The 23,969-nt window shown below is 37.1% G+C and overlaps 1 protein-coding gene across 1 annotated transcript in view; it reads right to left on the bottom strand.

Moving 5' to 3' along the window:
• Positions 1-22,095, bottom strand: part of LOC136237947 (uncharacterized) — a 36,618-nt gene extending 14,523 nt beyond the window's left edge. The window contains exons 1-2 of the mRNA XM_066028234.1: positions 21,764-22,095; positions 8,417-8,465 (exon numbers count right to left, since the gene is read on the bottom strand). Of these exons, the coding sequence (XP_065884306.1) occupies positions 8,417-8,465; positions 21,764-21,799 (85 nt within the window). The 5' untranslated portion in view covers positions 21,800-22,095. The remainder of the gene's footprint in view (positions 1-8,416; positions 8,466-21,763) is intronic.
• Positions 22,096-23,969: the final 1,874 nt, after the last annotated feature.

A 23,969-nucleotide genomic window follows, 5' to 3' on the forward strand; every position in this document is an offset into this window, starting at 1 on the left:
CCAATTTGTAGTCTCATCTAAGTCAGACATGGGGCCAAGTACATGAGTACTTATACTTAAGTACACTTAAGTACAGATTTGAAAGTACTTGTACTTTACTTAAATACTTTCTTAAATTCCCCAATGTACTTGTATTTATACTCAAGTACTTTGCTAAGTACTTGTATATGTACTTGAGTACTTAAAGTACTTGTAAGTACTGCAAACATTGTACATAGTTTGTACACAGTGGGTGTACAATAAGAATATCAAAATTGTATGAAGGTGCAGTTTACAACTTCTTGCGATTCTTCTAATGCCTTCCCCAACCTTACTGTGTATAATGTTGCCATGATTAACGATGTCGCCAATGCTGTTGTTCAAGTCAGTGCGTTTTAAGAGTTTAATAGAGAGAATAGTTGACAAAAACCAACCCCCCTAGGCACACTTACATACTACAGTACACTGAATACAGCATATATTTTACTACAGCAAAATGTACTTGTACTTTACTTAAGTACTTCCAACATGTACTTGTACTTTACTTAAGTACTCTCTTGATTGCTGCTGGAGTACTTGTACTTGTACTTGGAAAATTCAAAAGTACTTGTACTTTACTTAAGTACTTTTAAATGTACTTGACCCCATGTCTGATCTAAGTAATGATAGTTTGGAGTTTGCCTGTATATAGACCGCGTGAAGTGGAAAACGACTAGCTGTTTGGCTACTTGATTTCAGCAGGTAGCGGTCTAATCATACATTTTCGAGGATATTTGAATAGCTAATCAGCGCCCGGATTTATTGTGATACAACTACGATGAAGGAATGTCAAGGGAATAACATGAGAGAACTGCTGACGATACTTTGTAGGACCACTCAGCAGGGCGTGGTAGAGTTGGCGGGTGGTTGCAGGGATGGATGCCCCTAGTGAGTACGTGGATGCACCGGTGTCATGACGGTTTTGTGATCTGCATAAGTACAAGTCAGTGCAAGAAATCTATCAGTTCAGTAGCATCGTTCATTATGAGTTGGAAGTATCCTTTTGTGTGGCACGTGATGCTGCAGTCCCATAATCGATTACATGCATCATAGCTAGAGACTAGTATGGAGTGATTACAGACTGATGAGCTATTATATATGCATACAGATAAGAGTTAATAACTGTAGCTAGTCATGCCATGCCATGCCATGCACTTGAAAACAACAATTTGATGAATGTACGTATGAACCCACACAAATTGTTCACTGGACTAGGTGTACAGGTAAATGGGCTTGTCCAGGCATCATGTTTGGGCTAGATACGCCCCTGGGTATAAAGGCACATCTCAGTACTAACTTTGGCTGGAATACGATAAACAGACAAAGTCGCAAAGTGTTATTAACGATTATTCACGAAAAATAACAATATGTTGTCACGCCTTCAGGGTAAACCGCTTATGGGAAGCAGCTGAAAATTGGTGGGTGAATAGGTTAACTATTGAACCTAAAACCTTTTGTGGTTTGAAAGAAATCGAGCTTAGAACCACAAAGATACAATGAAAAACCAACAGTGCATAACAATTAGGTGGGATCTATTCTACGGAACAGAACGGAATGGAATGATAGACTAAACCACGGAACGGAATTCTTTTTCAAATTGAAGCTTGCAGCTTACCATTGCTGTACAAGTTATCGGTGGCACTTCCAGCAGGTAATCAAATGCACCCCAAGAAAGATAAAACAAATTTAAGGATCAATTGTGGGTTCTTGTTGGTTGTCATTAGTAACGAAGCACTAATTGTGGGAATAGCCAACTCAGTGTGTTCATCTTCAGATGTATCAAGTAGGGAACTTAACGCATGACTTGTTTTTACTAGTACGTGAGTTGTTTTTGCTTTAGAATGTACAGTCTAGGGCTCAGCCTTTCTAATCAGCATAAGTCAGTATGTAGCTACAGTACGCCAGGAAACGAGTATGGTGATAAGCTGAATCAACTCAGTCTAAGCAGAATCTAAAGGAATTTTGTACAGTGTGTGAGGAGCAAACACTCAGATACCTCAAGGAGGCTATATTGTGTGAACATCAATGATTCATTAACAGAGTAGTGGACTAAAGCTAGATATCTCAGCCTGAGTAGTGAGTTGAATCCGGGATGGGGTCTATTTTACAGAATGGAATGTTTCTGAATCAAAACTTGCAGCTTGGCTAGCCGTTATCATTGCTGAAATTGCATTTTATCAGTGGAGCCCCCAGGAAAATGGAATAGGATAATAATTAATATTAATAGCTGTCTCATGCAGTGATTGTTCTACTACCTGATATATAAAGCAGGTTTCTTCAATTCATTTATTGCATGACCAAGGCAAATTTTGTTACTACAATACAGTAGCTGTGGATTGGATGTCAGTTGTTTCTGCTGATCTTGACAAGATAAATAGTTTAGAAGACCACTCAATTTCTTCAGTTTCGGAGCATAATATCCACATAGAAATTAACTAGAAAGTTACTGGTGACAGGAAACAGCTAGGTGATCATGACTTTATTCAGTCTAATAAACAGAATATATGGTTGATTGGGTGAGGTATCACTTTCACAATGTTTAGATGACCAGCAATGAGATGCATGGATTTATCGAATTTTTGTTGCAGTTAGAGACGTTAAATATTCAAAAGCAAACTGACTGGATAATATTAATTGACTTTCTTTATATTTTCTCAATTTTGAGCCTGTAAACAAATAATTAAATTTTTCTTAGTACAAATCCTAGAATAAGACGGGAGAGAAAATTTATCTTTGTTTACCTAATTATACTGTACAACTTCAAAGGAAAATGAAGAAAACATACAGACAAATCGATAAAATTAGTACAACTACAATAAGGTGAATTACAGATAATAATTAGAGCCTTGAGATAATTATTGTTCCAAGGCAAAACTGTAGATGGAAAAAACAAAGACTGGTGACATCTTGGTTAATTAACGACAGTGGTTGGAGATTTAAACGGTGGTAACTCTTGTTCTTGAATATGTTTCAAAGTGGAGGTACAAATCAAAATGGGATATCAATTTCATTATGAAACATTTGTATACATAAATAATCTAGCATTACTGTATTCATTTGTCCTCCACTTAAATATGCGACAACAGTGTCAGTACATTGGCAGTCTACCTTGAAATCTCAACCCTATGGTGGATCCAACACAGAGCAGCCCGCACTGTAACAAATACATGTGATCCCATTGTAATGTCATGGACCAGCAGTGTTGGGCAAGTAACTTTGTAAAAGTAACTAGTTACATATTACATATTACTTGGAACTGAACTATTTAGTTACAGTTACATATTACCCATAAAATAAAGTAACTGTAATAATATTACATATTATATTACTTTGTGTCCGCAGTCTTAAGCTGTCACGTGTGAAACTACGTGACATGATTGCGTTGTTGGACAATGCGCAAATCTTGGTTATAAGTAAGAAGCTGGTGAATAAGCTTCATTCAGTAGGCCTCGTTACTTCGTTGTGGCTAGGCGTTACTCAGACGATAACTAACGAGATGAGTAACTTCGTTACTTGTATAATAATATTACGTAATATTAGACTCGTTACAGTAACTATATTATTTAGGTAACACGTTACATTTGTAAGTAAAGTAGCTTGCGTTATATTACCTGTTTTTATAGCGTATTTCGTTATATTACTTTGTTACCACAAAAGTAATAATATTACGTAACGCGTTACTCCCAACACTATGGACCAGCTAGACTTGGAATCACTTGAAAATACACAAACAGTGTTTTGTTCGAAGTGAAGCATGTGAAATGTTACACTTAAGAATCCTAAGATTCTTAGATGGTATGTAATTAATGTGAGTGTTCCATTTCAGGTCTGACTAGATACATTGAAATTACACACACACACATACACACACACACATCTCGGTCCAAATTACATTTGCCTGGTGGCTATGGGCATGATTTCACATGCTTATAAGGCTTATAATTGAGATCCGGTTGATATTGGAGCCGGTTTTAGCATTTAGCCTGATTCAAGGCTAGCAGTCAGACACATCCTTGAATTTGTGCAACAGAAAAAATCAGCTCACTATTGAACACTGCATTAGTCCACTACACCGGCTGTTAATAACTCCATACATACACTTCAGTGATGTTTGCAGAATATAGCCTCCTTGCCATCTGCCAAAATGTTTGCTCCTCACACACTGCACAAAATTCTTCAAGTTTTAATTCAGCTGGCTCTTTCCTGTTACCAGTGTCTTACTGCTTGCTTTATTTGTACACTGATATATGACTTGAAAAGCTGGCCCAGACTGTTTTCTAAAGTCAATACAAGCAAACAGCTCATATAAAGTGCCCTTCTTGATATATCCGTAGATGAACCATGGATGAACATCCCTGATACAGCTCATCCCACAATCAATACTTCATTACTAATGACAACCAACATGAACCCACAATCAATCATTTAATTCTTTTTATCTTATGTTAATCACTTACTGGGGGTGCCACTGATAACTTGTAAGGGCAGTTTCAGCAATGGCACGTTGCAAGCTTCAATTTGAGAAAGCATTCCATTCTGTAGTTTAGTTCTTCATTTCATTCTGTTCCATTCCATTCCATAGAATAGACCCCACCTAACAATTATGCAATTGAGATTAGCTAATAAAAAAACAACTACTTTCCAGGCCTACCAGAAAAACTGCTTGGGGTAATGCTTTGAAAATCGCTGTACAGATGGAGTAATCATCTTAGAAAGGCTCTTCAGTGGTGTAGAAGAATCAGACTTAAAGCCACAGAGTTATAACACAAAATCCAACTTGGTGTAGCAAGTGCGAGATCGAGATACTCTAATTAAGCAGTTATCTTAATAGAGCAGTCACCTTGAAGAGAATTCAAGAGATCAGTTAGAAATAAATAAGCTGTATAGAGATCAGTTACAAACAAATCACCCTGTAGAGAGTTCAGCTACAAACAATTCACCCTGCAGAGAGAACAGCTAAAAGAAGTTACCTTATAGAGAGTACAGCTACAAACAATTAACCCTGTACAGAGATCAGCTAGAAGAAGTTACCTTGTAGAGAGTTCAGCTACAAACAAATCACTCTGTAAAAAGATAAGTTAGAAGAAGTCACCTTGTAGAGAGTTCAGTTACAAAGAAACCACCGTGTAGGGAGTTCAACTACAAACTAGTGACCATGTGGAGACATCAGCTAAAAGTTACCTTGTAAAGAGTTCAGCTACAAAGAAACCATCATGTCAGAGTTCAGCTACTACAAACTAGTGACCCTGTAGAGACATCAGCTAGAAGAGGTTACCATGTAGAGAGTTCAGCTACAAAGAAACCATTATGTAGAGAGTTTAACTAAAAAGAAGTGACCCTGTAGAGACATCAGCTAGAAGAAGTTACCTTGTAGAGAATTCAGCTGCAAACAAATCACCCTGTAGAGAGATCAGCTGGAAGAAGTCACCTTGTAGAGAGTTCAGTTACAAAGAAACCATTCTGTAAAGAGCTCAGCTGCAAACAAATAACCTGTACAAAAATCAACTACAAACACATCACCCTGTGGAGAGATCAACTAGAAGAAGGCAACTTGTAGACAGTTCAGTTACAAAGAAACCACCATGTAGAGAGTTCAGCTGCAAACAAATCATCTGTAAAGAGTTCAGCTACGAAAAGATCATTCTGTAGAGAGTTCAGCTACAAGAAGTCACCTTGAAGAGAGTTCAGCTACAAACAAATCACCCTGTAGAGAGATCAGCTGGAAGAAGTCACCTTGTAGTCAGTTCAGTTACAGAGAAACCATTCTGTAAAGAGCTCAGCTGCAAACAAATCACCTGTACAAAATTTAACTACAAACAAATCACCCTGTAGAGAGATCAACTAGAAGAAGTCAACTTGTAGATAGTTCAGTTACAAAGAAACCACCATGTAGAGAGTTCAGCTGCAAACAAATCATCTGCAGAGAGTTCAGCTACGAAAAGATCATTCTGTAGAGAGTTCAGCTACAAGAAGTCACCTTGAAGAGAGTTCAGCTACAAAGAAACCACCATGTAGATAGTTCAGCTGCAAACAAAGCACCCTGTAGAGAATTCAGCTACAAACATATCACCCTGTAGAACGATCAGCTAGAAGAAGCTACCTTGTAGAGAGAGTTCAGCTACAAAGAACCATTCTGTAAAGAGCTCAGCTGCAAACAAATCACTTGTACAGAATCCAGCTACAAAAAAATCACTCTGTAGAGAGATCAGCTAGAAGAAGTTACTGAATTGTTTGTAGCTGAACTATGTACAAAGTAACTTCTTCTAGCTGACCTCTCCACAGGGTGATTTGTTTATAGCTGAACTATCTACAAGGTAACTTCTTCTAGCTGATCTCTCTACAGAATGATTTTTTTGTAGCTGAATTCTGTACAAGTGATTTGTTTGCAGCTGAGCTCTTTACAGAATGGTTCTTTGTAGCTGAACTCTCTACAAGGTAACTTCTTCTAGCTTATCTTTCTACAGGATGATATGTTTGTAGCTGAATTCTCTACAGGATGGTTTCTTTGTAGTTGAACTCTTATAGATATATATATATATATATATAATTTAACATTTAATAATAAAACTAGAAATATTTAAAGTAATTAACATCTGCTTCATCTTTTCTTTTTCCTGTGGTAAAGAAAAAAATATGAGTTAAAAAAGCCACAAAGCCGGTCATAGGCCGGCTTTGGTGTATACAAATACAAAAAGAAGTGAAATCTAATCCAAAACAGCCAAGTTGTAAAAAAGAGTGCGGCCCTCAAAAAGGCTATGGTGAAAAAAGATGTGAAATCAAAGGTGGCAGCCAAGAAATGGCTGTGATGGTAGGTTAATGGTAAAAATTTTAATAACGACAATTCAGGTGAATTTTGTGCCAAGACCAAGTGGCACCAAATTCACCTGAATTATCATTATTAAAATTTTACCATTAACCTACCATCACAGCCATTTCTCGGCCGCCACCTTGGATTTCACATTTTTTTCACCATAGCCTTTTCAAGGGCCACACTCTTTTTTTACATCTTGGCTGTTTTGGATTAGATAATCTTTTCTTATCCTTAGATCCCCACTTCATTTTCAAAATGTAATATACTAGTATTCATGCAGTGGTTAAGCAACTACGTTAATTATACCTGTGTAGTATGCAGTTATATAGGAACAAGCAGTTAGATTTTAGTGCTATGCCATATGTACAATGTGCTGTACATAACAATAACACAAAATTAATACAAATCTGCTGTAATCTGCTTTTTCCGTTGTAAAATAATTTTCGCACGCAAAAAGTTAAACAATTTTTACACAAAAACCTTTACATGAATAGCTAGCTACAAATGTTGGTCAAAATTCTTAAGTGTCCAAGTGTGCTTAGCTGCTGACTTTACTACTGTAAGATGCATCAATGTGGCAAATACAGCGGAACCTCTGTTATCCGGACTCCACTTATCCGGATTCTCAGTTAACTGAAATATGGAAATGACTGCTCTATTAGAGTAGTGATTGTTTTATTAGGGTAGTTGAAAATACTGATATTAAAAAAACTCTATTTTACAGTTATTTATGTACAATTTCAGAGATATGGACTTTACAGACTCATGGACCATCCCTGGTCCGAAAGAGTTTGAATAACTGAGGTTCCACTGTATTTATTATTATTTTAGCTATTAATTATGTAAAGTGGATCCTCAGTTATTTTCATTCCTATCGTTAGACAAAGGTGTTCAGATAAGCAGATAACTGAAGTCCAGTGATTTATATACAGAGCTTCATTCAACTATATTATTAGAACAGTCATTTACTCTAATAGAGAGCACACTAAGGACAAAATACTTTAATAGAGCAGTCATTTTGGCAGTAATATTGGATAAGCAGGGTGTTTAATAACTGAGGTTCAGATCCACGGTATATATGTACCACTTCAACACCTCACTTCAAAGGGAAGAAAAGGTGTACAAATGCCATTGCTAACAGTGCTCAGGAATGCATTAACGAAAAACAGAGACAGTATATCAAAGTATATCCCTCCTAGGAGGGAGTATATTACCTTCATTTCTCGTTAATTGCTTCCAGGAATTCCCAGAAATTATTCAGATTTTTAACAAAACTATGTTATCTCCTTTGCTATAATAATGACACTTCACAGGATCAATTGTGGGTTTATATTTTGTGAAGTTGAACCAGAGTTAAGCTGTGGACTTTGAAATGAAGGTAGTGTTTGTTTGTTTGTTTGTTTTATTGAGTCAGGACATGCACTAAGTCACTTTTATAAGTTTCCTGGCTGGCACCATTCAACTGGCTGGCCAGCCAATCAGCTAGTTAGACGGTGAGAAGCTGTTAACATTAATTTCTCCCACTGTACACATATTGCAAAGCGTTTTTTACATCCAAAAATAAAGTAATTATTATAATATGCTCACCTGAGTCTACATCCAAATTTGGCTGCATAAGCCACACAAACACTTCATCCTGTGTAAGCAATATTACATCAAGGTAAGATTATTAATAAGCTAATCAATTAAATTCACAATATTATAATACCACAGTGCTGTAGCATGTAGGTAACATTGTTTGCATTCACTAACATTGTGTCTAGGGACCTGCCAATTATGCCTTTTAGTGATGTATGTTTTTTAGTGGTGCTCAATGCCTATTATGCTCAACATTTATGCCTCAGTTCCTATGTCTACTACTCTAATAGAATAGTCAGCTGTCTGATTGTTCCATTAGAGTTTCTGACTATTCTATTAAACCATATCTGAAAAGCAACTTATAGTATAGCACAAGTGTTCTGCTTATTATTTTATTATTATGTTCAATGCTTTCAGGCACCTATTATGCTCAACATTATGCCAGCATAATCAGTGGATATTAGGCCTAGTGGATATAATTTTGTGTCACAGCCTTCAATTACGTATCTCGTATCTTGTGTCTGTGCAAGCATCTCCATCTCTAGATATATACAAAATCAAAGCAAATGTAAAATGTCTAGAATTCTGTTTACTTCTTACAATGTTTATCTTACACAGTATAAGGAAGTACTGTCAGCCCCATAAACATGTACACATTCGCTGTAAAAAAGGCACGTCCAAGAAACTACAAGTATCCTTGGCCACTTTTAGCACCTTTAGCTTTACACTTGGTTTACACTTTACCCACAGTGCTACAAAATCAAACATACAAAAAGCTAATCTAGGAGCATAGTACAAACATAATGGGAGCATTGATGAGCATAATAGGTGGAAGCATTTTGGGTAAAAATTTGAGCATGTTTGACTCAGGTCTACACTGGATTGACAAAGCCCGCAAATTTTCTAGGTCACATAGGATCAATAAAAAGGTATATAGAGGAGATGGAAATTTGAAGCAAACCAAAAGGATATCACAATTCACAGACATTAAAAATCAAGTCTAATTTCCTATAGAGCAGTCAGCACTCTAATCAATATAATAATATTCAATAACTTTTAACCAATACATCTTCACCCTGAACATTTCCCTAGTAGTATCTTACCATTGTACAGAACAATTGATGCCAAGATTCTGATTTTTAGTATAGAGCATGAGCCTCAGGCCCAATAAGTATAGTGAATATTTAATACCGAGCAAATATTAACCATGGATGTGCAATAGCTAAATACATAGTCATTAATATCATAACCATTATTTAGACAAGGGCATCAGAGTATAGTAAAACCAACTAGTGGATGAGACCAGAGCCTCTATTGAAATGTTATTACTCTAAGTTCTTTTCACCTATTCTCAAAGGAAGGTCAGTCCAAGTTTCCAGCATGGAAGTAACAGTTGCATCATTGTAGTTATTTGTAACAAACCTTGCAACATGCCTTTGTACCTTTTCAATTTTATTATGTTGACCACACAGAACAGGCATAGCATTTTGTGTGGTAACTGTTCTGTTAGAGTATTTGACTGACTGCTCTATTAGAGTATCTAGACTTTTAATTTGGGGAGTGGGAGGGGAGCACATGCTCCTATGTACTCCTCCCCTCTTCCTGGAACTGTCGGTACTACTAGAGTCAACTGTCATCTGAATTTATTTTGCCCGGACACTGTAAAGATTTGTAATCACCTCCCTGAACTTTTAAGTGCGATGCCAGACATTACTAGACATAGCCTGCAAACTAACTATAGTACTTTACCTAACTATACACACACATAGACACGTATGACACTACTCTTTTGTACATTATTTTAATACAATAAATAAAATAAACTAGGTAAGGCAAAGGTGTAGCCAGTAGTCGATAATTTGCCCTACCATCATGTTCCTTGCCTACCATCAGCTGTTACATGTATCACATTGTTGAACAAAAACTAAGGAACAGATACAATTGGCTGACAATTACCATATTATAACTCTTGGAAAGTCCCCACAACATCTCAAATAACACATTTGATATGCGGTTTAAATTGACTTGCTAAAAATGGAGTTCAAGTCTTGGGATAGAATTAAGCTGTGGCAAGCTGTAGTACAAGTAATAAGCATCTGTCATATTCTTTCATTGGTGTGGTGTGGCATGATTTGAAATGGCATACTGGCACCACTAATGAAGCTTAATGGTTAAGAGTCTAGAATACTGGCATACTTGATGATTTATGCTGTGGAGGTTATAATCAAGCCATTATGTAAAGTGATAAATATTAATCCACAGCCACATTTACACTACATACATGATCTGTACAATGCAAACGTGAGATCAAGCTGAAAACTACTTTGTTGCTAAACAGCACCTCTATATAAAGCAAAAATATCTAATGGTAGGATTGTCAACTAAGTGTATGGACCACATCTTGCATCATCAGAAGTCCCAGGAACTTTGGCTGCAGGTAGAAGTATTTAATGTTTGTATGAAAAAGTACTCATTCACACTAGATACTGAATTTATGTAGTTAAAATGACCATCTAAAAGTGGTTGTAACCAGAGTAGGTATTTGAACTAAATCAGTCAAAATAACCACGGAAGGTCAATACAACTGTTCACTTAGGATGTTGAAATAACATATTTTGGTGATTTGAGTGTGAAATGTCAAGTCTACTAAAGTAAAGTTTAGATGACCAGCTACATGGTTAAATTTACAGTACACTGGCCGTTATAACAGTTGTGTTACATCCCACAATCAAAAGTGAACATGGAGAACATAGGTTTTAAATACAATTTGAAACCTCTATAAGAGCAGGTATGTTTAAAGCATTAAAATGCAGTATGTAACAATTATTGTGAATATGTGTTAAAGATAGATTAATGTATGTTATTACTAATGATGACTGACTTGTTAATTAATGCAAACAAACAAACAATTAAACAAATCTTTTGTGACATCGGTTAATTTTACCACAGATGGTTAAAATGACCATGATGGCAAGGTTATTTCAAACACCTGGCTAGAGGTTGAAGAGACTATAGAGCATCTGGGTAATATGACTGTATCTTACAAAGTTAAAAAAAACCAATACATCCTTGGGTCATTATTACCAAAAAATCGGTCATTTGAATTGCAGGTAAAACAACCCAAAAATTTGGGTCATTTGTACCCATTTGAATTTACAGTGTATATAAGTGTATAAAAAGTGATGCACCATGCCTACTATAGCCACCTGCATAATAAGGTACCTCTGGTATCTTTTAAATAAATGCTGCTTTAACTTTGAAAGGAAACTATTAAATTCTTACCTGTTGAATGTTAGTGTATTCAGCAGAACATTTACACCACAAAGAGTATTAAGAACGAGATATACGAGACTGTTGGTTTATGTGTAAAATCTATAGGGCTGTACCGATACCAATATTATAACGATATCAGTACCGATATTACAAGTATCAGTGTTGGTCAATTGCAAGCCTATAGTACAGATACTTCACTTGAGTAGTGTATGTACTAGTAAAAATACTTTAAGTACTATCAAAAGCACTTTACTTGCACAAGTGACTTTGTAGACAAGTGGTAAGATTCTTGACTACTATGAATTTTAATTCTAAAAGCGGTCATATATATATATATATTTTTTTTGAGGGTTTTTGTACCACTTTTTTGGTGATACATTTTCAATCTGTGATGCTGCTTTGACCTCGTGCACTGACCAAAAACAGACAAGTTTGAAGAAAACACTTTGTGAACAATCACTGGTTAGGAATTTTAGAAAATTCAACACAGCCGTAGTGGTTATGCTGTGTAATCCTATTATCACAATAATAAATATCACTTCTCAAGTATCAGCTAAATATTTAATATTGGTTTATTAGAAAACCTATATCGGAAATAGAAAAACTATCAGATATCAGTATTGGCCGTAAAATGTGGTATCAGTACAGCTCTAAAAATCTGTAGCGATAGTTTACAATTGGTATGATGTGAAAGTGACCTATATTTGATGTATGACCAAATCAAGTAATTGCAATTGTCACAAGTTTTAAAATCTTTATCTCATGGCAGGATTTTTTAACAAGGTGTACAGACCAAATACATCTTGTCTTGCCACCTCTGTCACCAGAGGTCCCAGGAACTTTGGCTGCAGGTGGAAAATAAAACACATTTTAGGTAAGTGAATGTGTAATGCCTGTATGAAAAAGGTACTCATTCATGGCTGCAAACTGACTGGCAGTGGTCTAAATGACTGAATTTATGAAATCCCCAAATATTTCATTTGTGTAAAAAGTGACATGCTTGCTGTAGTCTCCAGGTCAGGACAATTTTTAGTCCAGGGGTGACCAGAATAGCCAAGTTTTACTGTAAATTATAGCTTAATATTGTCCTTTCTTACAACTGAGATATCAGTGTACTTGGTGTTTACAATTGATTATACCAACATAATCAGTGATATAATTGTTCAACAATGATGTGTTTGTGGTTTAAAATGCTTGTTCATGTTTTTGATTGTTTTTTTTGTTTTTTTTTAATTTTAATTTCTGACCTGTTGTTTTACAGGCCACTCAATGGAAATGTGTGTCCCAATTATTCTCATACTATCAATGAGTCCGGCTCAATATTGTGCCATTGATTCTTCACAATTGAGCAGAACATCCTTGACTATTTGTTGCTGAGTATACGATATACAGACCACATCCCTCTCTTGCTACCTGTGCCTAGGCCTGAGCCTAATATTCCGGCACAATTTTGAGAATAATAGGTCACCAATTTCATGAGAATAATTCCAGAATAATAGGATGGTTACAGGCATAATTTAAGAATTATCAGAATTCCACGGGAATAATCAGTGGAATTAAGGGGCGTGCCTATTCTTGATTAGCTAGAAGAAAGTACTAAACTACTAAGAATGATAGATGGCTGGCATTATTATGCGAGTGCTGGCTGAAAGGAGCTGAAAAACCTCTAAAAGATCAATATGCTCTAACAAAACGCTCAAATCAGTCATATCATTTCATGTTAACAATCTGGAGACAGCATCAGGGTTTTAACTGCATGATTATCTACAATTCTGAAATTTGTAAATCTTATACCAGTGTATCTTCTTTAAGTCCTTCAACAAACATATTGATATCATCATCCACTAAACTTAGCATGCAGTTATGCAATTGAAAACTCTTTTGTTATTACTCCTGATAGCTATTTTACGTCTGTTATAATGACTATAACCATAACCATTGTGTATAAGGTAGAATGCTTCATTTATGGCTAGCTATTAATTAATTAATTCTGACAAAAGTCACAAAACTACTGATATCAGCATCTTCAGAATTAAGTGACTATAGCTACAGAAACTAAGTGAGCATTATTGGGGAATAATAGGCTAGATACAAGAATAAATGAAGAATAATAGGAGAAAATTTTGGGAAATTCTGGAAAGAATAATCTAATCCAAAACAGCCAAGCTGTAAAAAAAGAGTGTGGCCCTCAGAAAGGCTATGGTGAAAAACGATGTGAAATCCAAGGTGGCGGCCAAGAAATGACTGTGATGGTAGGTTAATGGTAAAAATTTTAATAACGACAATTCAGGTGAATTTTGTGCCAAGACCAAGCGGCACCAAATTCACCTGAATTGTCATTATTAAAATTTTTAACATTAACCTACCATCACAGCCATTCTTGGCCACCACCTTGGATTTCACATCTTTTTTCACCATAGCCTTTCTCAGGGCCGCACTCTTTTTAAAGCTTGGCTGTTTTGGATTAGATTTCACTTCTTTTTGTATTTGTATACCCAAAAGCTAGGGCTTTTTAACGTATCATTTTTTTTCTTTATCACAGGAAGAAGAAAAGATGAAGCAGGGTGATTTCTTTATAGCTGAACTCTCTACAAGGTGATCCTTCTAGCTGATCTCTCTACCGGATGACTTGTTTATAGCTGAACTCTCTACAAGATAACTTCTTCTAGCTGATCTCTCTACAGGGCAATTTGTTTGTAGCTGAATTATCTACAGTGTGATTTGTTTGCAGCTGAACTCTCTACATGATGGTTTCTTTGTAGCTGAACTCTCTATTAGGTACCTTCTTCTAGCTGATCTGACTACAGGGTGACTTGTTTGTAGCTGAACTCCCTACAGAATAATTTGCAATGTAATGTAATTCTATAATGGAGTAAATTATAAACGTAGCTGAATGCTCTATTAGGGTGACTGTTCTATTAGAGTATCTCAATCTCGCATATGCTACACGTAGTTGGCTTTGGAATCATAACTCAGTGGTTTGTAATCCGGTTCTTCTGTACTACTGCAAGGACTTTCTATGATCAAGACACATGGTAGTGTGTCGTGCGGCCCAAGAAGCCAGCGTGCCACACCGTGAGTATATTTACAGGAAGAAAGTAAACGCGATTTTCACACCTTTGTAGCTCCGTGATTCCTTATCCAATTGAAACCAAAGTTGCTACAGAAATGCCGGCTAGGTAGGGGAGTCCACATACCAAATTTGAAGAAAATCACTCCAGCCATTTCCGAGATACGAGCGGCCAAAGTTTGGGTTTTTTTTCTTCGTGTTATTCTTCTACTTCTTTTCGCACACTTTGCAAAATCTGCAATAAAACACGAATGCGTGCTTGGATCGGGCTGAACTTTGGCACACTTAAAGGGCTCATTAAGGCGAATCTCAGTACCAAGTTTGGTAGGAATCTGATGAACATTCACAGAGTTATGACCGATTATTTGCGTAAAATAAGGTCGAAGGTCTGTCACACCCACAGGGTAAACCGCTTGAAGGAATGAGCTGAAAATTGCTATGTAGATGGAGTAACTATCGTAGGAGTGCCTTTTTGTGGTTTGAAAGGAATCCAGTTAAAGGCCATCGAGATATGACACAAAACCCAACCTATGTCACAATTACGCGATCGACTTTTATGAATAAAAAAAACTATTAGTTTTCACGCCTACCAGGCAAACCTTACTGAAACTATTCGAAATTCAGAAATATTTCCAAACAACTTTCACACTTACAGGAAAGACAGAAACAACTATGGTGGCGGTGTATTTGTTTCAGTCAATAACACTGTTCACTCCTCACAAATAGACACTAACTCACCTATTGAAATTGTGTGGACATATGTTCATGTTGGCAAGAACAATGATGTAATCGTTGGTTCTTTTTATTGTCCCCCCATTCAACCGACACAGTACTTGAGGACTTGCAATCCTCTGTAGATGTAATCAACCAGAAATACCCTCGTATCCGATTCATTCTTGGTGGTGATTTCAACTGCCCAGGCATTGACTGGAAACACAGTACTTTAACAGACTCATATGTGTCATGTCACTTCCGTGAAAAACTCATTACTTTAGCTGAAGATACCCAGATGTCTCAACTAGTCACTTTTCCAACTCTAGGTAATAATACATTAGATTTATGCTTCACCACTCACCCAGATTCTGTGTTGTCTTGTGAGCCAGTTCCTGGTTTTAGTGATCATGATGCAGTCATATTATCTGTCCAAACTCCGACACGTATGATTAAACAACATCCCTGAACCATCTACCTCTACAAGTCAGCTGACTGGGATACAATCAGAGAAAAACTGTCAGAACTATCACATATTTACTTTGAGTTAAATAACTCTACACCTCAAAACCTAGATGAAAACTGGATGTTCTTTGCACAAAACCTACAACAAATCATCAAGGATCATACTCCTACCAAAGTATTAAGCACAAGGACTCATTTACCATGGATGTCTACTACTTTAAAGCGATTAATACTAAAAAAGCAAAGAGTATACAACCAAGCACGACGCCACCATCGTGAAAACGATTGGTTAGAATATAAATCATTACAGAAGGAGGTGGATCATAAACTTAAACATCAACACAAATCTTATGTAACAAACCTGATTTCAGCATCCAATAATAAAAAGCGATTGTGGCACTACTTAAAAACTCGAAAACAAGGAAACTGTGGCATTAGCACTTTAAAAGATCCACAGAGTGTCCATACCGTGACAGATCCATTTGATAAAGCCAACATCTTAAACCAACATTTCAAATCTGTATTTACAACCGAGGATACTTCCACCATCCCTGATAAAGGGCCATCACTATTTCCATCTGTGCCAATGTTTGAGATTACTGAGCAAGGAGTCTACAACTTATTATCCAACTGTGATTCATCCAAATCTCCTGGACCAGATTCCATTCATCCATACGTACTGAAAACTACAGCAACCGAAATCTCTCCTATGTTAACTCACATCTTTAAACAATCAGTAAAGTCTGGTACCATTCCATCTGAATGGAAACATGCCTATGCTACTCCAATATTTAAAAAAGGCACAAAATCTGACCCAAGAAACTATCGTCCTATTTCACTCACATCTGTAGTCTGCAAAACAATGGAACATATTTTAGTAAGCCAAATTATGAAGCATTTAGAAGACCAAAACATCCTATCAGAAAGCCAGTTTGGTTTCAGATCCAAACACTGCTGTGAGTCTCAACTATTCATTACCATTAATGATATTGCTAAACACATGGACAACAACCATCAAGTTATGCTGCAATGTTTGGATCGTTGGTTCTTCTGTACTCCTTGCAGTAGTACAGAAGAATCGGATTACAAACCACTGAGTTATGATTCGAAAGGCAACTACGTGTAGCAAATGCGAGATCGAGATACTCTAATAGAACAGTCACCATAATAAAGCATTCAGCTGCATTTATAATTTACTCAATTATATTACATTGCAAGTTATTCTGTAGGGAATTCAGCTACAAACAAGTCACCCTGTAGTCAGATCAGCCAGAAGAAGGTACCTAATAGAGAGTTCAGCTACAAGGAAACCATCATATAGAGAGTTCAGCTCAAACAAATTGCCCTGTAGAGAGATCAGCTAGAAGCAGTTACCTTGTAGAGAGTTCAGTTACAAAGAAACAATCATGCAAAGTGTCCAGCTGCAAACAAATCACCCAGTAGAAAGTTCCGCTATGAACAGATCACACTGTAGAGAGTTCAGTTAGAAACAAGGCATCTTGTAGAGAGATCAGCTAGAAGAAGTCACCTTGTAGAGAGTTCAGCTACAAAGAAACCACCATGTAAGAGAGTTCAGCTGCAAACAAATCACCTGTAGAGAGTTCAGCTAGGAACAGATCACCCTGTAGAGAGTTCAGCTATACAAGTCACCTTGTAGAGAGATCAGCTAGAAGAAGTCACCGTCTACAGAGATCAGCTAGAAGCAAGTCACCTTGTAGAGAGTTCAGTGACAAAGAAACAATCCTGTAGACAGTTCAGCTACAAACCAATCACCCTGTAGAAAGTTCAGCTACAAATAAATCAACCTGTAGAGAGATCAGCTAGAAACTAGACATAGTATAGAGAATTCGGTTACAAGCAAATCACCCTGTAAAGAGATCAGCTACAAACAAATCACCTTGCAGTGAGTTCAGCTACAAACAAATTACCCTGTAGAGAGATCAGCTACAAACAAAACACCGTGTAGAGACTTCAGTTACAAACAAATCAACCTGTAGAGATTTCAGTTACAAACAAATCACCAACTGTAGAGAGATCAGCTACAACCAAATCACCCTGTAGAGAGATCAGCTACAAACAAAACATCGTGTAGAGACTTCAGCTACAAACAAATCAACCTGTAGAGATTTCAGTTACAAACAAATCACCCACTGTAGAGAGATCAGCTACAACCAAATCACCCTGTAGAGAGATCAGCTACAAACAATCACCCTGTAGAGAGATCAGTTACAAACAAATCACCCTGTAGAGAGTTCAGTTACAAACAAATCACCCTGTAGAGAGTTCAGCTACAAACAAATCACCCTGTAGAGAGTTCAGCTGCAAACAAATCACCCTGTAGAGAGTTCAGCTACAAACAAATCACCCTGTAGAGAGTTTGGCTACAAACAAATCACCCTGTAGAGAGTTCAGCTACAAACAAATCACCCTGTAGAGAGGTCAGCTACAAACAAATCACCCTGTAGAGAGTAGTGTTGTGAACCGGTATGGAAAAACTGGTTATTAACCGGTATTGTCTAGGTCAAGCCAATTATTGGCTAAGAAGCCTTTTAACCGGTTTTGCCCACCCACTTGGTAAACCATAAATTATTCCTGCTGACAAGTGTTAACATCACAACATAACCTCAAAGCATGTGTAAATATGTGCTTGTAATAGCTGTTATTGTAAGGCAGGATGTTGATGGTCACTTTGGTACCACCATAAGGCTTCCAAAAGGCATGTTTAGTTCCATAATGTCTGCTAATTTACAATCAGACAATAACAGGGGCGTAGCTAGCCAGAAGGTGATGGAGGGGCAGGCATGCCCCCACAAAACACTCAAATTCATTCATGATTGCAAAAACGGCTAATGACCCAATGGTGGGCTAGCCAACATACGGTGTTGTATTATTACAACCTAAATAACTAGCTACGTAACTACTTCAGCACTGACTGCTTCCAATCGAGGTAGCTATATTCGTCGAGCATCATTGCACGTGCCACAACTGTACTCCAACAAATTCATCCACAGTCCGGTAGAGTTAATATTTCAGTGCAAATACAAGTTACTTTACGTTAGCCACAGCCTGTGCTGCAGTCCAGCACTCTGCTGACAGGATGACGTATTCACTCACTTCACTCGGCGAAATTCAAAAGCCATGTATTGCACGAAATCCCACCTGTCTTGCTATCAGAACTTGTAAGCTTGACTGATCCACCTGACTGACTGACAAAGTAAAAACAGACTGCACTGCCATACGTACAAAGGTCCAGTGTGATTGACTCGATAAAATAAACTTGGTAGCTACATTTATTTAGCTAACACTTTATCATCACGTAGGCAGTAGGTTCTTAGCGTCATCTGGTCTCCTTTGTCACTTGTGAGTTGTGACTCCTGCCGCGGAGAAGCGGGTCACTCTTTTTAGATTCAAAAATGTTCTATCACGCGAGTTATCTAGGCTAAATATAGAAGTATGTCTCTAATATTTTCGTTCGATGAATTCAAGAGCGAATTGAATGTTGTGTGTGCGCATTCACTAGCAACCCCTGGTGATACCGCGTAGTAGTGTACATAATTTACAGTCATTTGCGTGTCAGTTTAATACTGGTAAACTTGTGACGAAGGTTAAAAAAAATCATTTAGCTAGTGATGGGGGGGCAAATGCCCCCCTTGCCCCCCCTTAGCTACGCCTCTGGACAATAACCGGTCAATATCCAATTATTCACCTTCCAATAACCGGTTTTAGTAAACTCTGCAGGTTCACAGCACTAGTAGAGAGTTCAGCTACAAAAAAATCAACCTGTAGAGAGATCAGCTATATAGACACTAGACACAATATAGGGAATTCAGTTACAAGCAAATCACCCTGTAGAGACTTCAGTTACAAACACATCACCCTGTAGAGAGACCAGCTACAAACAAATCACCTTGCAGTGAGTTCAGCTACAAACAAATTAACCTGTAGAGAGATCAGCTACAAACAAAATACCTTGCAGTGAGTTCAGCTACAAACAAATCACCCACTGTAGAGAGATCAGCTACAACCAAATCACCCTGTAGAGAGATCAGCTACAAACAATCACCCTGTAGAGAGATCAGCTACCAAAAAAAATCACCCTGTAGAGAGATCAGCTAGAAACACATCACCCTGTAGAGAGTTCAGCTACAAACAAATCACTTTGTAGAGAGTTAAGCTACAAACAAATTACCCTGTAGAGAAATCAGCTACAAACAAATCACCTTGTAGAGAGTTCACTTACAAACAAATCTACCCGTAGAGATATCAGTTACAAACAAATCACCCCCTGTAGAGAGATCAGATCACCCTGTAGAGAGTTCAGCTACAAACAAATCATCCTGCATAGAGTTCAGCTGCAAATAAATTACCCTGTAGAGAGTTCAGCTACAAACAAATCACCCTGTAGAGTGTTCAGCTAGATAAAAGTCACCCTACAGAGAGATCAGCTCACCCTATAGAGAGATCAGCTAGAAGAAGTGATCTTGTAGATAGTTCAGCTACAAAGAACCCACTCTGTAGAGAGTTCAGCTAGAAATAAGTTACCCTATAGAGAGATCAGCTAGGAGCAAGTCACCCTGTAGAGATTTCAGTTACAAACAGATCATCCTGTAGATAGTTCAGCTAGATACAAGTCACCTTGTACAGAAATCAGCTAGAGGAAGTCATCTTGTAGAGAGCCAGCTAGAAACAAGTCACCTTGTAGAGAGTTCAGTGACAAAGAAACTATCCTGTAGAGAGTTCTTCTACAAACAAATCACCCTGTAGAGAGTGCAGCTACAAACAATCAACCTGTAGAGAGTTTAGCTACATTTCAATTCCCTTAGTAGAAAGATCAGCTGCGAACAAGTTATCCAGTAGGGAATAATAGACATGTAATAAATATATTTATATAATTACTGATAAAATCAAAAACAGTTGAAGTATTAAAAATCTGCTCTGTCTTTTTATTCTTCCTGTGGTATAGAAATAGGATAGGTTAAAAAAGCCCCAAAGCCAGCCTATGGCCAGCTTTGGGGCATACAAATACAAAAAGAAGTGATATCTAATCAAAAACAGCCAAGCTGTATAAAAAGGTGCGGCCCCTAAAGCGGCACCAAATTCACCTGAATTGTTGTTATTAAAATTTTTACCATTAACCTACCATCACAGCCATTTCTTGGCCGCCACCTTGGATTTCACATCTTTTTTCACCTTGGCCTTTTTAGGGGCCGCACCTTTTTTTACAGCTTGGCTGTTTTTGAGTAGATATAATTATACAGGACACTACTACTGTACTGTTGTGCTCTGGCCACATGTTTAAGTTATAGTCTGCTTGGTAAATAAAATCCGCTAGGGTTGAAGGCAGGCCAGTACTAGAAAATTTCTGTGCTAGTAGTAATCCACAAACAGCAGTTATATATTCAATGACAATATGACGATGATAGCACCGAGATAATAAGAATGATAAAGTGAACCTATGCTTATTTGAGATCTTGCGATAAGACTGATAATAAACTGATTATAATTCTAGTGCTTGGACAATACAGTCCCTACACATAAATAAGTCATGGTAGTGGTCATGCACATTATTGTGGGTGTGTGTTTTTTAGTTTTCCTGGTCACGCAACTCACTACAGTAAGTCTTGATTGATGCAGCAAAATTTAGTTTAGTGCATGCATTTGTGTATCTTTGTCGATTTTCAATATACAGTACATGTAAACATGATAATAGTAATGCTGCTGTGGTATATAAGTGCATATTTCTCTACATGCTATAATATGCATCTTTGTACAGAAGCAATGTGATTTATACCATAGGATTTAAAGCACACATATAAGCCATGAAAGTGATCACCTACCTCATTGGATATTTTATGCTGCACATTTAGTATCATATTATCAATCTGAAGGGAGATGATATTTGTGTCTTGCAAAATCAGACATGATACTACTGGTGACTTTGAACTCTAACAAATACGACATCAACTCCTCTGATAGGCGGTAAATGAATTGAAAACAGCCCTCTTTGATACCTCTGAGATAAAGTGCATACTCCTGCAAATCAAAATTTTTAGACACAATTTGTTTCACTTTTTTCTTGACATCAAGTGTGCACTTTTCTGCATTGACTTTTATCCTCAAAATAGGTAGCGTTAATTTTTCCTCGTATATCTTGTAGTGAAGCACTAGACCAATATCTTCTAATGCAGAAAGATCAATTTTTGCTAGAAAGCTATCAAGTATTTCTTGAGCTTCTGAACATTCACATAAATCAATGACTAATATCAATAAATCATAATCAAAAATGTTCCAAAAGTTTCTTAGTTTTCTCCAAAGTTCATCAATAGATTTTATTTTTTTTAAAGTTTCTTCATCTAATATTGGTACCTTTTTACTATTAACAGCAGAAACAGCACAAAGCTGTTCAATCAGCAAAGCAACAGTTATGTTGTATTTCTGCAATGCTTGCTTGATTTTAGTGGTCATCTTTGCAAATTCTGCTTCAATTTTGTTCAGACTTGTCAGTTTACCGACAACATGTTTGTTATTCTCAGATGAAGAGGCTGCTGAACACACAAAAAAGACTATAGTCATTACGTGCAGAATAGGTACAGTATCTTGTATACTCCTAGCAATTGTGTACTAGATAGCAAAGTATATAATTATATTACATTATGTATGTACAAGTGATTTTTTATGTGGTGCATTGAAGAGTTACAATGTTGTATTTTGTTTTCCATTTGCTTTAAACAGTGCATGTAAAACAACAGAATAGGTGTTTGACCTACACTTAAGTGAGCATTGCACTTTCTCTTGTCCTTAAATCTCAGACAAAAAAATTATCAAACAATACAGTAGTACTGTTTAAGTAGGGATCTCCCCGAAAATGATGTGCACCGTCTAAAATGCCGCCTTTAAAAAAATCATCCTAGAGACATCTTACATCATGAAAATCACCTTTACGGAATAATATTAGTCCATCTAACATGAAATACAGTATTAAAGACAAGAAAAAACTTACCGGTGACCGGATATAGAAATTTTAAAAAAACTCCAAAACATGAAATTCTCACTCACTCACCTCACTCACTCACTCACCTCACTCGCTTCACTCACTCACTGACCATAGTTGCAAGCCTAGAGCCCAAACAAAGCAGTGCATGGTCACCATTTTATGCCACAATAACAAACTCATTGGTGGGATGTGCCTTTTGGGGTTCCAACAAGTGTACGCCCTGTACGCCTTTTATCTTCAATCAGGTTGGTGGTCTTCTTCTTCAAGCATCAAAACCATACTGAGGCATTAATTTCCCATATCAACACTTTTCTGTAGACACCACAAAATTAGTTCAGAAAGTGCTTACCATATAGTAAAAAACTTTGGCGGTAAAAAAGTGTGACGAAACCCCTCTGTTGAAAAAATTGGTGGAAAAAACTTTGGCGAATGAAATAATATTCGCCAAAGTTTTACAGCCAATGTTTTTACTGTACAGTGCGTATTAAAGGATAACGACAAGGTGTCAACTCATCAGTTAAGTAGTGTAGTAAGTGTATAGGTAGCTAGCGTTGTTGTTTTAGTAGTACTTTGTAGCTACTAATCTAATGATGTGCTAGCAAAGGTATGCTTCGCTATGTCCTGCGATTCCAAGTGTGACTGTATTTACTTTTTCAGTGAACTCCAGTAGCAGAGGTTATCACGTATATCAAAGTATTTGGCCAAATCCATCACGAGCCATCGCGAGACAATGAACTAGCTGACGTGCGAATGGGAAGCCAGCTGGAAAAAGGAGTACAAGCTTACAACTGTGGGACATATGCCCGATCTCCAAAGTCCACTCGATCTTTATTGCGTGGTGGTATGAGCTAACCCTAATCTCAAGCTCTAGATACTCAATGTGCTCATGTGATCATCTAAATTATTATTATTATTGTTTGTGGTCATCTAATAATTGGCGAAAAAATCTTTGGCGAATTGAATGCTATTCGCCAAATTCACCAAAGTTTCTTACTGCCAAAGTTTTTTACTAAACGGTATGCTGCTGAAAGAGTGAGGCACTTATATTT

Source organism: Dysidea avara, chromosome 11 (genome assembly GCF_963678975.1).
Source record: "Dysidea avara chromosome 11, odDysAvar1.4, whole genome shotgun sequence".
NCBI lineage: Eukaryota > Metazoa > Porifera > Demospongiae > Dictyoceratida > Dysideidae > Dysidea > Dysidea avara.